This window comes from Gobio gobio, assembly GCF_949357685.1.
Source record: "Gobio gobio genome assembly, chromosome: 14".
NCBI lineage: Eukaryota > Metazoa > Chordata > Actinopteri > Cypriniformes > Gobionidae > Gobio > Gobio gobio.
The window spans coordinates 46,530,432-46,547,942 of NC_137107.1; the positions used below are offsets into that span (position 1 = coordinate 46,530,432).

Genomic DNA, 17,511 nt, shown 5'->3' on the forward strand with positions numbered 1-17,511 from the left:
GAGTCTTAGTGGAGCCAGAGCTGCATCCACGCACTTGGTGAATGTGTGAGGGGAAAGAGCTAGGCCGAATGGAAGCACCTGATATTGGACCACTTCACCCACGAAAGCGAACCTCAGTTAGGGCTGTGGAACCCTAACTTATCAGTCAGATAATATTGAGAAAGAGCAGCAGCAGTCTCAAGCCCTCTTGATTGATCCACCTGCGAGCCCCACGATCTGAGCCGCCGAACTGCGGGGAGCACGGGCTTGGCTACACTGTTAGCGATTTTCTTGTATTTTTACAGTACATTACTGGCAGCACGGTTGCCAGCAAGTTATTGTATTTTGATTTACAGTAATGGTACTGTAATTACATTTACAGTACCCATGAACCATACTGTAAATCTACAAAACAGTATTTTTCTGTATTTTTACTGTATTTTGCCATTTTGGTCAGCTTATGCTGTAATTATACGGTATTGTACTGTAATATCTTTATTGATATTACTGCTAAATATAACTATACTTTTCAAATTAATTACTACTAAAAATATTATATTAGAATTATACAATATGTAGTTATTACAGTATATAAATCTATATGAAGTAATATAATACTACTTCAGAATACCTGCTAATCAAAAGACAATCCAAACAATGTTCTTGTCAAAAATATTTTTTATTCAATCAATTAAACTGTTAAAGCCATTTTATTTAAAACCATTGCATGTCAAGTTCAACAGCAATTTACAGGTATGGCTGTTAAAGGGTTGGTTGACCCAAAAATTTTAATTCTGTCATTTACTCAATTTCAAGTTGTTCCAAACCAGTATACGTTTCTTTCTTCTGTTGAAGAATGTTGGTAACCAAACAGTTGAATTAGCCATTGATTTCCATAGTAGGAAAAAAATACTATGAAAGTCAAAGGGTGCCGATTACCAACATTCTTTAAAATATCTTCTTTTGTATTCAACAGAAGAAAGAAACGTATACTGGTTTGGAACAACTTGAAGTTGAGTAAATGACAGAATTTTAATTTTTGGTACAACTATCCCTTTAAGTGTGCACAAATGTAAATGAAACAAAAACAAAGGGTTGGGTAAATTTCCATGCAAACTCCATCAAGGACAGAATAAATCTATTGACATTGGGTTGATGGCCGTCACCTTCCTCTGCACCACCCTCTTGGTTCCCTTTCTGGCAGTACACTTCACTAGGCTATCTGTCGGCATTTCCATCTTCAGAGTTGATTCTGACCAGGAACCTGTTAGCAACATCATACCAGTCAATAAATATGCTTAAAAAAAAGACTAATGCCCTTAACCTTGTCCTCAAATTCTTCCCGTCCTCCAACTTTTAATTCTTACTCAACTGTTGCACACCTGATTTAATTACAATACAAAAGTAAAATGCAGAAAGAAATTCACTTGCCTCTGAACAAGCTCTAGTCAAGAGAACATTTCCATCAACGGATATCATCCACCTCGATGCTGTCATGATTGAATGTCCTGAAAATGAAAGAATGCAAAGTTAATTACCTACTATGTTTTATTCTGAAAACAACTTTATGTCAACAAAGTCCAAGCATGACTTCACATATTACATATATATATATATTAGTGGTGGGCTGTTATCGGCGTTGATATTTTAGCACGGATGTATAGCTGAATTGCACTATAGGGGCGAGAGAACGAGTCTTCGAACCTGTGTGTATGCCTACTAGTGTTGTCAAAAATATCGATATTTCGCTATGTATCTTTACTGAAATATCTGAAATACAATTCTCATTTTCTACAGTATCGATATCAGCTGCGCTCTCCTCTCCGACCGACAGCGAGTTGACACGCACCCGCCTCCTCTCATTCAGTCCGGTTAACCCTCTGAACATTGCGAACGGGTGTTCTGCTGGACTTTTGTTAGTATTGGTGTGACTGGTCTGAATTTCACGCGGGGTTCCACATAACGTTAATTCTACTAATTCCCGCAGATTTCGCGCTCGCATCTGAAGCGCACACACACATACCGCAATAAAGCCGCCTCTGACATACAAGTGCAAAAATGAGCTCCTTTTTCCAGCTTATTAATGGTCAAATACACTCAAAAATGTCTCAATGCCCATCTTGGTGAGTATTAACGTAAACACAGTCGTAACCAGCTCAACAGTGTTTGGGATCCATGCAGGGCCGGCCCGTGGCATAGGCGGAATAGGCAAATGCTAGGGGCGCCACTCATCCATAGGGCCGCCAAAATGTAGCCTATTACTGATACTATTTTATTAATATTAATTTGAAATATTACCAAATAAAGCGCAAAAAACGTAACTAAGTCCCCGCATCTATCCGGTCCGCCTCATCAATCTCCCCCCGCGGATCAACTTGAAATGCGTCAGAAATACAACGCGCGATCAGTTTATCGTTAGGGGAATTTGTTGTGTCGCGTCGCCTCTCGCAGACAGGGTTGCTTTCATTTTTTAGGGGGCTTGGCCGTTCGCGCCAGGTGTTGACACGGTGTAAGTTGCCTGATTATTTATGACGGATGGCCGAATTGAAGTGTCTAAAAAAAAGACAGAAACCCTCTGATGCAGGGAAGATAAGGGATACACTGCTCTTCTTACATTGTATTTGTGTCTTGTTTATAGTCTAAATATCTAAAATTCCTAAGGTTGAAGGTGCATTTACTATAAGTTAAATGACAGAAGATAATTTTCTTGAAAATAAAATCAAAATGAAGTGAGTTTTTGCTTAAAACAAGCAAAATTATCTGCCAATGGAGTGGAAAAATAATCTTGTTTCTGATTGAAATCTTGTTTCTGTCCCAAACAGAAATAAGATTATTTTTCTCACCCCATTGGCAGATAATTTTGCTTGTTTTAAGCAAAAACTCAAGACAAAATCAAAATGAAGTATGTCATTTTACTCATCTAGTAAATGAACCTTGATTTAAGAATTTTAAGATATTTGGACTGGAAACAAGAAAAAGATTCTAAATAAGAAGAGCATTTTTTGGTGTGTAAAGACAGAAGTAAAGGGATGTAGGCAAATTAGTTGAACAGTTAATGAACAGTTTATTTAATTGCATAGTAGTAAAATACTAATGTACTAATTAATTCCAGTTATTTTTACCTTAAACTTTATGCAAGCAGCTGTTCTGGGTTCTCCAGAGGCCACAGCCAGTGTGATTTTGTAAAAAATAAATAATATAAAAATATTAAACGCATGTAATATCACTTTTTTAATAGCCTAATGTTTTTACTCTGCAGTTGTGCAGTTTTAAGGGGGTGTATAGCAATTTTAAAATGTATTTGCCGAATTGAGTAATGATATTTATATACAGGTTTATTTAAAACGGCAACATTTTATGTAAAATTCACATTAAATATCAAAATTTCCCAGTTGAATTCCTGGTGAAAGCATGAATGCTCATAGTTTAGTGGAAGATTGCTGCCATCTACTGGAAAACAAACACTTTTGCTAGTTCTCAATGAATAGTTTGTGCATGAATGTTAGATTCAATTACTCTTGCTATTTGTGTTTAGGCTGTAATGTGGCATAGGTGTAACATTTGTACAGTTTTACTATCATCAGCCTTTAACAAATAAAAAACAATAATAATACCATGAACATAATGATGGGGTAGAATGGACTGGACTTCATATAAAACAACAACAACAATAAAAATAAAACATCAATGCATTACAAAAATAAAACAGTATGAGTGTTTCCACAACTTAGACTGATAATGTGTAGTGCTAAACCTTGATACAAGGGGCACCAAGTAAAATCTTGCCTAGGGCAGCAAATTGGTCAGGGCCGGCCCTGGATCCATGTGTGCGTCAGGTCTTAAAGGGACAGAAGTTATTTATTATTCAAACTACAAAAAGACAAACAATCACTTACGAGTACACATATTCTGAATGCCTTCGGCAGAATTCAAATGAGCCATTTTAATCTAGATTAATCTAGATAAAAAAAGTAATCTATGCCCACCACTAATATATATATATATATATCATATTATTTCTTATTTTATCCTTTTATTGTAGAATGTGTAAAGCTGAATGTTTTTAGGATGACAAAAAAATGTAAAGTAAAATGTTTAGACTGATTGATGTTTTAGGCTGCTCTACCTCAGTGGTCTAACAGTGGTCAATGTCAAAATGATTGAAATGGCCAATCAAATCAAAGAAGGCGGGGCGTACTTACACACTGTCTCTGTCACACACGCAACGAGAGCTCGTGGAAAGACACAAGTAGATTCAAGTCTTGAATAAGAGTGAATTTGTGCACATTTTAAAATAAAATATGATTTGCAAATAGTTTAAATTGATTACTTCATTGGTCTACAACAATTAGACCTAGAAATTATTTGACCATTACCATAAATGCCTTTAATCATTTAATTATTAAATTCCTTTATTATTATTATTATTATTATTTATAATAATATAAATTATACCCCAAGGTGCCCCCCACCCCCCACAACAATACTAATTTCTGGTTGTTCTGTTTGTGTTTTTGAATTTCTGAAGAAGCCTGAGTATTTTTGTTAGTTTGATTTTGTTTTTAATTAAGACTGCCTGCTTTTACAATATCATCTCTGCTGCAGCCAGACCGTGACATTGGTACAAATCTGATTAAAAAACTTCAGTGAATAGAATTTCCAATAGAAAAGAATTAGCCAATGACAAATCTAAATCTATTAAAGAACATTCAAATATTGTAAATCTCTCTTTTCATAACATTTAAACTGTACATGACAATTTTTTGTCGAAAAGTTATGTAATCCATTACATTGCACTTTTAAGATAATATACTATTTTTCAAATACTTTATCACATTGAGTTTATTAGGATAATATTGTACCATATTGATATACAAATACAAAAAGAAAGAAAATATATACCCTTTCTTTGTTATTAACAACATTGTGCGTTAAATGTTACATTATGTAAGGGTTTCCCAAACTGGGGTTTGAGAAGGAACTGATTAAATAAACAATAAAAAAATAACTTTAAAATAATAACACATTTTGAAAAGACAAAGTCAAAGTTTAAAAGACAAAATCTTTGCAAAGACAGCAGTACATGTTTAAATGACTTACAGAGTGATAATTAAAATAATAATTAATGTGTTCGGAGTTGGGTTCTCTTTAAAGGAAAATGATTTGAAATGACAGCCGGATTTTTCGTTTTGTTTTTATTTTGTCCTACTTTTAGTGAATTATTGGAATTGAATATTTATAGACCCAATGGAAGTGAATGAAGAGCAGCAGCATCTGTTTCACAAACCTCATCATTTCACAAATGAAGATGGAATTTCAGTGAAAAAAAAGAATTTCATGCAAAAAAAGTGTGAAGAGTTTTTTTTTTCCTCCTAACTTTCCAAGATCGAGCTACTTTCACTTTACCGCGACGCATTGCCTGTTTTCGGCCAGTGGAGGCGCTCGAGCAACCGAAGCAACGACACACATCCGAGTCTAGAAGAAGAAGAGAAGTGAGCGAGGGAAGAACATAAACATGAGAAGTGGAACACAGCCGTTCATTCTGCTCTAAATCTGATGTTTTCATACTGTGAGTACATTCATTTATCATTTATTAGGACACATCTAAATCCAAACGACTAAACGAGTCGGTTCATTTAGTGAATCACTCAGAAATGAAGTGAATGAATAATTGAGAGTGATTGTAAGTGTGATGATCATCTGCTAAATGAGCAACAGCGACCACAATTCACACCTTCAGTCAGTGAAGCCGCTCCCACAGCCGTTCATGAGAGTTTAAATGCTGGGAATATTCCCATCTTCCCACAGGAGAAGAAGCAAGCAGGAGGAATTACTCCAGGAGAAACTACAGACATACTATTGTAAAGATGGAGTTTGAGGAAGAACCCTGCAGAATAAAAAATGAAGAGGAACAAACAGGTTGGTGTTTTCCTTCATTCTCTTTAACCCTCTGAACCCTGAGCTGTTTTCTGGGCCCTGGAGGTGTTTTGACATGATCTGACATTTGAGCTTATTTCTGTTACTTCTAACATTTTCATTGCTAAAGTTTGATTGCTCTGTATTCAGCACAAACGCTGCTACAATAATATGTGAGCAGCATGTGTGTAGTTTTGAGAAAATTACGTTTGTGCATGGTTTGTAAAAAAAGGCCATACAACCCATACTGAGTATTTGTTCACAAGACTTTTAAAAACTGGATCACGTAGGCTAAATTATTTGCTTCAAGACGATGTAAAAATCACTCATTCACATACAACAATAATATACTGATTAAAATATTATAAGACATGTTTTGTGTCAGGAAGGCTTATGCGGCGGAGGGCGTGAATCCTCATGAATATTGATGTTTCACACTTGGGAAGACAAAGAAGAGGTCATTGTCTTCCCAAGTGTGAAACATCAATATTCATGAGGATTCACGCCCTCCCCGCATAGATGTCCCTATGTAGGCTGAATGCGCCTGTGAGTGAACTAGAACAAAGAACGTGACGAGATTAAAAGAATGGCTTTTTGTTTGAATTTACTTACAACACAACATGGGGTAAACGTACCTTAATATATTTTATGTAGATTTCTACACCTGCAGCATTTACCATTAGGCTACTAACAAATAATATATAATTTCTGGGGTGAGCCTATTTGCTATGGTAACGTAGCAACCTGTGTGTGTGTGTGCGTGCGCGTGCCATGCGTGAGGAAGAGTGACGCCCCAGTCAGACCAGTTGCTTCATTGTAGTTTGGTACGGCAGAAATACATACATACATTTTCAATAGAACGCTGCATTTGGCTTGCGGTGCATTTTAGGTGAAGCATCCGTTCGAAAAATCGCGTCACAACTAGGAATCGACCGATATGGATTTTTTAGTTCCGATGCCGATACAGATTTTTTTTTTTCATCAGCCTTAGCCGATGACCGATACGGGCTGCCGATTTTCTTGAGCCGATATTTGGAGCCGATACTGCTTTTGCTCCTTCAATTTACATCATAAAAATGACACGATGATCATGATGATAACAATTTTACAAGTCTCAATTTAAAAAAAAGGAACATTTATTGAACTAAAAAAACAATTATTTAACAAATAGTAAAAACAGGTGAGGTAGAACAAGAAAAAAAAGAGTTCAGTGGTGAAAATAAATATTTAAGCATAAATAAAATAATGACACTATTGCACACAGTATCAACCAGCAAACAGCATAATAAAGTGCACACTGACTGTACTATACTTAATTTTAAAACTATTTACAACCTAGTCATTTAATGCTTATGTGCACTTAACTTAATCTCTTGTAGAGCAACACCAACGGTAATTTCAGGAAAAAAATCAGTCAGTCTCATCACTCACCGATCAAATATGGCTTTAGCAGGATAAAAATTCGCTTTGGCAGCTGCTAAAGAACGCAATATGTGGCAGCCGGTGTTGATTCTGTGGCGACTTAGTCTATGTGTGGGAAACACTGGAGAGACACACGCACACGCGTCTAAATCTCAGCCAGGTGGTCGCTGAATAAAACTCCCACAAACCACGGTACGTCGGCATTACTTAATCCTATGACCAGTGTTGGTAACAGCTACCGTATGCATACGAATAGCCTACAACTTAGCTATTTGCTGCTCCCTAAATACAATGGCAAGCAGTTTTATAGATGAGGCATTCAGCATTTGCGTTTTCCATTTGGACGCACAAACTTGCTTAGCTATAGTTGCAAGCACATATAGAGCAACGTGTTTCCACTTTCAAAGTGTATGGCAATATTTCAACTTAATCAAACAGTTAAAAGATGCTTTGAAAGTTTAAAACTTATCGTTTTCTTGAAGAGAAGATTCCCCAGCACTGCTAGTGGGCGAGGGGCAGTGCATGAACTGCAGTGTCTCCAGCAACACAGAGCTGCCTGTGGACGCCTGTCTGTAAATAATGCTGGGGAAAAATATTGGCGAACACAGCAACCTTGTATCGGCCGATACACGTAAAAATCGCAAATATCGGCCCGATATATCGGCCGGCCGATATATCGGTCTAACACTAGTCACAACATCACGTCACGGTGTATACAGTGAATGCATGCTGAAATTATTGTTGCGTGGCTTCATAAAAGTTTAAGCAAATGTGATGCATTTCCACGATTTGTTTGACTGGCGCGTGAGAGAGATGAGGGTACATGCGTGTGTGTGTGTGTGACGGTGTTCTTTTTTTTTTAGGCTATACTCTCTTGCAATTGAACGTGAATACGTTTACTACTTAAAAACATCAAAGCTAAACATCATATCTAGTGAAACCGCATCACGACATCGCTACAAATACAGTATGGGATTAAAATCAGCGAACATCAATGTATAGGCTTAGGCAACGTTACCATTGAAGTCGTACTGCTGTGGAATGGGTCTTCAACCGGGGGACTGCAGCAGTCCGCCAATTAATGTTTGATCACAAAAAATGTTTTGATAAAAAAATTATAACATGGGGAGAAAACATCACAAAGTCAAATTAAATTATAAGCACCCTGAAACAAAAGCAGAGAACCCTCCGTTGGTACTGTAATAGTATAATATTATTGGAGAAACCGATTTGGCAAACATTGCGTTTGATTTTGCGCTCTGGAGAACGTGAAACATTCCTATTCACAGCGGGTTTTGCAGTGGTGAGAAATGTAGCCAATCATAGACATGCCCAATGATCTCTGGAACGCAATGGCCAATCAGAGGTGTTTAAGTTAGAATCCACTCACCGCTCAAAACGCAAGAGTTTTTTTTCCAGCGCTGAGTTCTGCTCGCTCTCTCATTAACAAAGACACGATGTGAGTAAGACATTCATTATTTAGTGTAGACAACTTTACTGATTTTGATGGAACGCTGTGAGATTGCAAACTGAGATGAGTGACAGCTTAATTGTGATTGTAAAGTGAGCGCTCTTTCGTGCTTTTGAGGTTGAGCTATAATTCATTGAATAAAAGTATTGTTTATGCTGCTAAGAGGAACGATGCCAAAGTGACGTCTACATATAAATGCGTGTTTCACTCCCGAAATTGCAATTGACAGTGACAACTAGCACGGGACAAAAATATGGCATGTCAAAATAGATACGTGATGTAAAAGCAGAATCATAGATTTTAAAAAAACATTCGTATCAATATATATAGTGATTTGATTCTTAATTGTCCATCTCACAGTGAAATTAAAATGTTGTTTTAGTAAACTTGAAACTAAAGTTCAGGTAAATGTTCAATTGTCCATCTGATTAGTAAAATAAATGTATGACTCAAAATCAAATCAATTAAAATAATTTACAACAACTGCAAACAACTAATGAATTGTGATTTTATAAAAAATTTTATAGCAGCATTTTGTTCATTTTAACAATGGCAAGTAATACAGACAGTGATGCATGTGCAACAATAATGTGCATTCTGATCTACTGTCTTAATATATCTTATTCTTAATCAGTTTCTATTAATACCGAAGGCTAATATGTCGCTCTGTTTGACACATTTTGTATCGGGGGTCCCCGCTCCATGTCTCTATCGCCTAAGGGGTCCTTCCCCTGAAAAACGTTGATGCCCCTGATTTAGGCCCAATGTACGGGACAGTTGGAAACCCTGCTTTTATATCATGCTGTGTCTAATATTATAGAGCATAAAAATATCCTCATGTCGTAAGTGTATCTTTATTTAGCATTGAAAGGTTGCCTACCTCTCTATAGTTCATATTTCAACATGTTTCCGTTGATTTCACACATCTTAGTCTGGCAACAGTTCAATTAGAAGCCTACAATGTGAAGTTTATGCAACAATAAAACACTAATATAAGTGAGAATAAATGTTTTAAATGTATCTTAAAATCGTGCTTTTCTTCTTCTGTGGTAAATCCGAGGTAAAGCGTGTCTTCCAAACTTGATGAAAAGCAGAAGAATGATGAAGCTGAATCACAGCACTTGAGAAATTGGACCTCCCGTTGCTTCATACGAATTACATTAACAGAGAATATTTGTTTTTGATATAAATTACTTCATTTAAAAGTAGACATTTCAAGCTTTATAAAGACATATCGGTCAAGTTACAGTTAATTTTCAGACGCATTTCAGAGTGGACTTCACGGAGAGACAGACGGGAGAACACGCATCCGGTTTGTTTTCTTTATTTGAGCGAAAAGCACAACATTTCATTTTATTGTGAGTGTACACTAGGGGTGGTGAAAAAAATCGATTATCGATTAATCGCGAGTATGTTATGGACGAGCATGAATCGATCATTAAATTTTCAATTTTTTTTTATTTTTTTATTTATCTAAACCTGACACTACCACCGTGTGTGTGTGTGTGTGTGTTCATTAGATGAATGTAAATCTGTCGTTAATGCGGAGATGATTCTGAGGGAACACTCTAGAAATCCTCCCGCCTCGCCTCCTCTGGAGCTCAGGCACATTAGCATTAGCGCGTTAGCACGGCTCAGATTCGCGCACAAACACCGAATAAACGCCTTCAATTCGCAGATTTATGAGCGCTTCAGATGAGCGAGCGCGACACACATCGACGCGCACATTCGCGGGAATTAAGGCGATCCTGAGGACGCGATGAGCGGATCTCTCACACACACACACACACAGCCGGACTGATGCTGGAAACACACCGCCGCTCCGCTGCACCGACCCGCGGCTCCCGCTCATGGAACCGAACGGGCCTCGACACTCCTCCGACACGAACCCGTTTTTCTTCTGTCGTTTTTTCCCCTTTTGTCTTTCTCACGTCAGGAAACGAACGAGAGGAGCTCGAGCGTTCCACGCGCTCCCGCCCCCCTCACGCGCGCACCGCATCCATCACTCTTGACATTTTGTCACTGTGTTCTACAGTACAGTATATAAGCTGAAGCTACAGTAAGTTGTTCAAAAATGTTCATTTTGTCTTCTTAATGATTAAATTGGACAATTTTCTTCTAGAAAGACAAGGTGTTTGGAGAAAAAACTTCTTCTTTACCTTGACATGTTTCGACTGCAACCTGCAGTCTTCCTCCACCTGAACACGTTGTCTTTCTAGAAGAAAATTGTCCAATTTCTACAGTATGTTGGTTCTGATCTACTTCCTAAAGGAAATAAGCCTTTCATTTATTTGTTATTGTTTAGTTCAACTTGATGAGTCACAACACAATGTGATGTATTCATTTCTGTGTAACTACACGACACTATATACGACAAGTGCTTTGAGTTGTTGTTACTCAATAAAAGAGTTAAGTAATTCAGTAGCTGACTTTTTTTTTATACTGCAATCACTTTGTAGTGTATTTTCGTTTACTGTTGTGAAATGGAAAATCAATAATCGCTAATCGAGAATCGTTAATAATCGAAAATCGGCTGTAATCGAATCGGGACTTCAATAATCGTAATCGAATCGAATCGGGAAATCAGACAGATTAACCACCCCTAGTGTACACAAATAAAAGTAGAAACTTCAAGCTCTGTAAAGACATCTTTCATGTCTGAGAGGCCAAAAATGACGGAATATTTTAAGTTGTTTTACACAGTCATGAGGAAAAATCAAGCAAAACGCGCTGGCGCGATCGCTGTGTTCAGAGGGTTAATGTCTGATGAGGAACATTAAGATGAAAACTGACATTTAATTTTTTTTTTCATATTTGTCCTCCTTTATTTGAATTTTGATTATTTTATTTGTTATTTATTTTAGACTTGATGGGAGTGAATGAAGACAAACACCATCGGTTTCAGAAACCTCATTTCACAAATGAAGATGGAGACCGTAATTTCACAGACGGCAAAAAGTTCACACAAAAGTGTACCCAAAAAACTGAACTAGAAGGATCTTTCACCCCAGGTTTTAAGAAAGAACCCTGCAGAATAAAAGATGAAGATACAGAGCAACAAATAGGTTGGTGTTTTCCTTCATTCTCTTTAATGAGGAACATTAAGATGAAAACTGACATATAACAATACATCTAAAACTAGACACTAGTAGACTCCGTAGTAAACTAGATTTGTGCTAAATTAAGAACGATCTTTATGTATTTGTTACTTATTTGTCCTTTTTTAATTTAATGTTGATTTTAGACCCGATTGAAGTGAATGAAGACAAACATAATTTCACAAATGAAGATGGAGATGCAGTCGTTTCAAAAGAGACTTTCACACAAAAAGAAGCTGGAAAATCTGGAGTTGAAGGATCTTTCACCTGCTCTGAGTGTGGAAAGAGTTTTGCACAAACATCAAACCTTAAGAGACACATGATGATTCACACTGGAGAGAAACAGTTTAGATGCTCTCAGTGTGGAAAGAGTTTCTCTCTGAAAAGTAATCTCAAAGTTCATCTGCGCGCTCACTCTGGAGTGAGATCATTCAGCTGTGATCAGTGTGAGAAAACATTTGTTGCAGACTCAAACTTAAGACAACATCTTGCAATTCATGCTGGTCTAAAGCCTCACGTGTGCTCTGACTGTGGAAAGTGTTTTACACGACTGAACTCTTTAAAAGTGCATGAGCGTATTCATACTGGTGTGAGACCTCATGTGTGCTCTGACTGTGGGAAGAGCTTCAGTACATCCAGTGCCTTCAAAACACACCAGAGAGTTCACACTGGAGAGAAACCGTTCACCTGCTCTCAGTGTGGAAAGAGTTTCACTTACAAAAGTGCTCTCAAAGATCATCTGCACGCTCACTCTGGAGTGAGATCATTCAGCTGTGATCAGTGTGAGAAAACATTTGTTGCAGACTCAAACTTAAGACAACATCTTGCAATTCATGCTGCTGTGAAGCCTCACGTGTGCTCTGACTGTGGGAAGTGTTTTACACGACTGAACTCTTTAAAAGAGCATGAGCGTATTCATACTGGTGTGAGACCTCATGTGTGCTCTGACTGTGGGAAGAGCTTCAGTACATCCAGTGCCTTCAAAAAACACCAGAGAGTTCACACTGGAGAGAAACCATTCACCTGCTCTCATTGTGGAAAGAGTTTCTCTCTGAAAAGTAATCTCAAAGTTCATCTGCGCTTCCACTCTGGAGTGAAGCCGTTCAGCTGTGATCAGTGTGAGAAAACATTTGTTGCGGAATCAAACTTAAGACAACATCTTACAATTCATGCTGGTGTGAAACCTCATGTGTGCTCTGACTGTGGGAAGAGCTTCACTACATCAGGTGCCTTCAAAAAACACCAGAAAATTCACACTGGAGAGAAACCGTACAAGTGCTCACACTGTGGGAAGAGTTTCACTCGGTTAGAATACTTGCAAATTCATGAGAGAGTTCACACTGGAGAGAAACCGTACAAGTGCTCACACTGTGGAAAGAGTTTCTCTCAGCCAGGAAACCTGAAAGATCATGAGAGAGTTCACACTGGAGAGAAGCCGCACCAGTGCTCTTCATGTGGGAAGAGATTTACCCAAATATCTCATCTACAGAAACATAAGAAAAAGCATTGCCCGAAGTTGTCCAGTTAGCAAATGTTCATTTTCAGATCCATCACTGACAAATAAATATTTTGACATTCAGGTTAATCAAAAGCTGGATCATTTGCTAAAATTAGTCGTGAAGTTTGATTGTTTGACAAGGAGAACCATTGGGGAAGGTCAAAATAATAGTTTAGAAAACTAGTGTGTTGACAACTTTTTTGTGAAGAGATGTTTTATTACTTTGTGGTGTTAAATTATTTTCATTAATTGTGCATACAAGGCATTTGGGTAAAAGTGGCAATAATAGTCTATTAAATCATAATCCATCTTTCAAACAACTTGTTTTAGATTTTTTTGGTGTGATGCATCACTGCACAAAGTGAAAATATAAGAAACAAGGAACAAAAAGTGTGAGGAAAATAAGTATTTGAACACAGTATTTGCTATTTTGCAAGTTCTCCCACTTGGAAATCATGGAGGGGTCTGAAATTGTCATCGTAGGTGCATGTCCACTGTGAGAGACATAATAAAATAAATAAAAAATCAGAAATCACAATGTATGATTTTTTTTTAACTATTTATTTGTATGATACAGCTGCAAATAAGTATTTGAACACCTGTCTATCAGCTAGAATTCTGACCCTCAAAGACCTGTTAGTCTGCCTTTAAAATGTCCACCTCCACTCCATTTATTATCCTAAATTAGATGCACCTGTTTGAGGTCGTTAGCTGCATAAAGACACCTGTCCACCCCATACAATCAGTAAGAATCCAACTACTAACATGGCCAAGACCAAAGAGCTGTTCAAAGACACTAGAGACAAAAATTGTACACCTCCACAAGGCTGGAAAGGGCTACTGGGAAATTGCCAAGCAGCTTGGAGAAAAAAGGTCCACTGTTGGAGCAATCATTAGAAAATAGAAGAAGCTAAACATGACTGTCAATCTCCCTCAGACTGGGGCTCCATGCAAGATCTCACTCAATGATCCTAAGAAAGGTGAGAAATCAGCCCAGAACTACACGGGAGGAGCTGGTCAATGACCTGAAAAGAGCTGGGACCACCGTTTCCAAGGTTACTGTTGGTAATACACTAACAGGGTACCCGCAGGATCTTAAAAAGTCTTAAATGTCTTTAATTTCAAAATCTGAATTTTAAGGCCTTAAAAGTCTTAAATTCGCTGAAGTATTGAGTTCTAGGTCTTAAATAATTTTAAACGGGTCTTAATTTTCCTACGTCCATGTAACGATACCTCTTGCTCATTGAAATGGTCCCGCAGCGTTTTAGAGAGAGAGAGAGAGTGTGTGTGTGTGTGTGTGTGTGTGTGTGTGTTGTAGATCGTTTTTTCGCTAGTGAGAGACCAACATGCATCTTGTATAGCAGCCAATCAGCTTTAGTGTTATTGGCGCTAGTCTCTTTCGGATTGTACCACAGACGCATCAAACGGATTTTATTCTTCAGCTGACAGTTCACCAGTTCCGCGATTGTGAAAGCGAAGGCGAATCTTTCTTACCTGCCATCTCGCATAATGACCAAATAAAAGTATATGCCCGATAGCACTAAAAAAAGAGTTTAAAAAGCGATGTAAACCCCGAATTCATTCGCTACTGCCACACAGACCGATGTCAGACTGGCCGCGGATTCTGCACGCGTTTGCTCCCTGTCAGCGCTCGCGCGAGTGTACCGAATCTAGGCGCATTACTGTAGGTCTTAAAGCAAAAGCAACCCAATAAAGCCTAGCCTATACCCCCCCCCCCCCCCCCCCCCCTCCTGCCTCTGACGTTAATATTAATCAAACAACAACAACGGGAAAAAACAAACAGTAGCATACCTAAACTTAAAGCACTGTTTGTATCTGTATATTTAAGTTGTATTTATTTGTCCTATTGTCAAACAAGATTCATGCATTTTGTTTGTTTTTTTGCCATGTATGACTATTGTGCATCTAACATAATGATATGGTAAATGTGGCATCCTAATTTAAAATGACCACCACAAAATCAGTAATTTTGATCTCACAAAAAATGTATATACATACACACTACCGGTCAAAAGTTTGTGAACGGTAAGATTTTAAAATGTTTTTAAAGAAGTCTCTTCTGCTTACCAAGGCTGCATTTATTTGATCCAAAATACAGCAAAAACAGTATTGTAGTGAATTTTTATTTTTCATTTTTTTTTAAACAATTTTAAAGAACAATTTTATATTTCAAAATATATTTTAAAATGCAATTTATTTGTGTGATTCAAAGCTGAATTTTCAGCATCATTACTCCAGACTTTAGAGTCACATAATCCTTCAGAAATCCATTTTTTACTTTCTATTTCAGATGAATGCTGTTCTTTAGAACTTTCTATCCATCAAAGAATCCTAAAATAAAAATGTTTTACACAACTGTGTTCAACACTGATAATAATCATAAATGTTTGTTGATCATCAAATCCTCATATGAGAATGATTAGTGAAGGGTCATGTGACACTGAAGACTGGAGTAATGATGATAAATTCAGCTTTGATCACAGGAATAAATTACACTTTTCTATATATTCACATAGAGAACAGTCACAACAGAACTGTCACAATATTACAGCTTTTTAATATTTTTAATAACAAATGCAGCCTTGGTGAGCAGAAGAGACTTCTGTAAAAACAGTAAAAAATCTTACCGTTTAAACTTTTGACTGGTAGTGTGTTTGTATATTAATCCTGGTGGGATTGAGCTATGAGGAAGTGCAATTTTACTAATACTTTGTTCAATTTGAATAAATCAATTTGCTTTGCAAGTAATTTTGTGATTCTGTATTTCCTTTTGTAAGTTTTTTTTTAATTGCGTGATATAGGTCTTAAATTTAATTCACAATGGTCTTGAAAAGGTCTTAAAAAGTCTTAAATTTGACTTGGTGAAACCTGCAGATACCCTGACTAAGACGTCATGGTTTGAAATCATGCATGGCACGGAAGGTTCCCCTGCTTAAACCAGCACATGTCCAGGCCCGTCTTAAGTTTGCCAATGACCATTTGGATGATCCAGAGGAGTCATGGGAGAAAGTCATGTGGTCAGATGAGACCAAAATAGAACTTTTTGGTCATAATTCCACTAAACGTGTTTGGAGGAAGAAGAATGATGAGTACCATCCCAAGAACACCATCCCTACTGTGAAGCATGGGGGTGGTAGCATCATGCTTTGGGGGTGTTTTTCTGCACATGGGACAGGGCGACTGCACTGTATTAAGGAGAGGATGACCGGATGTATTGCGCGATTTTGATATATATATAGTGACGGGGTGAAGAAGCACACGACACGAGGTTGCAGGTGAGTTCCCCGAAGGGTGGGTTTTATTAAATGTCAGCGTGAAAGTGGGCCGTTTGGCGTGAAGTCGGTGGGTGCTCGGTGCTCGGCGTCTCGTCCTTCGTTCTCCCAGTGCGGTGCGGTGCAGTGTGGATCCGTGCTCTTCTCACGTGAGTGGGCTGGCGGACACACGCTGCTGTCTGTGGGGAATAGCAGAAGTAAGTTAGCTGAGTCTTCTGGAGACATCTCTCACCTCTCTGCCTGTCTCTGAGTCTCATATAGTGGGTGGTTGATGACCCGCAGCTGTGACCGCTCAGCCCGTGATGAGCGGGTGCAGGTGTGTCTGGTCCGTTTCCAGGGCGACGCTGATAGAGGCTCGGGACGTTTGTCACAATATTGATAGTCTATATAGTTTATCACTACTGAAATAACATATTTACCTGTGTATGAATTCCTACCTGGCAATGGGGACGTGCAAGGTGCAGCAGTCTTCCTTAAACAGTTGAAAACATTGCATGTTTTGAGGTTGATTCCGTGCTGAAGCAAATGTTTTGTCAAATTGCTAGTGCAGCCTCCTTTGCATGTTATTAACTTTTCAAATGTTACATTTTGCTTCATTATCATTCATTCTTTGGAAATGAATCCATACTTGTGACTTTCTCTTCACCATGCTGGTGGTCAACGAGAAAATATTTGAGGCAAAACTGTAAATGTGTAGCACGAGGGCTTTCAGTGCTGAACTGCATTAATTGGTTGCACTCCTGGAAGCGGCAGGCAACGTAATTAATATTCATGATGAGGTGAGCTGTCGCTCGCTATTAAAGGATAAGCTCCCAGCGCTTCGCACACACACTG

At 38.0% G+C, this 17,511-nt stretch overlaps 1 protein-coding gene across 1 annotated transcript; it reads left to right on the forward strand.

Annotated features, from left to right (window-relative positions):
• Window positions 1-5,456: 5,456 nt before the first annotated feature.
• Window positions 5,457-13,891, forward strand: LOC307136816 (uncharacterized protein). Its single transcript, XM_079834115.1, has 4 exons — window positions 5,457-5,548; window positions 5,788-5,898; window positions 11,653-11,853; window positions 12,033-13,891. The coding sequence occupies exons 2-4, from the start codon at window positions 5,847-5,849 to the stop codon at window positions 13,412-13,414; spliced, it is 1,635 nt and encodes a 544-aa protein (XP_079690241.1). The 5' UTR covers window positions 5,457-5,548; window positions 5,788-5,846; the 3' UTR covers window positions 13,415-13,891.
• Window positions 13,892-17,511: the final 3,620 nt, after the last annotated feature.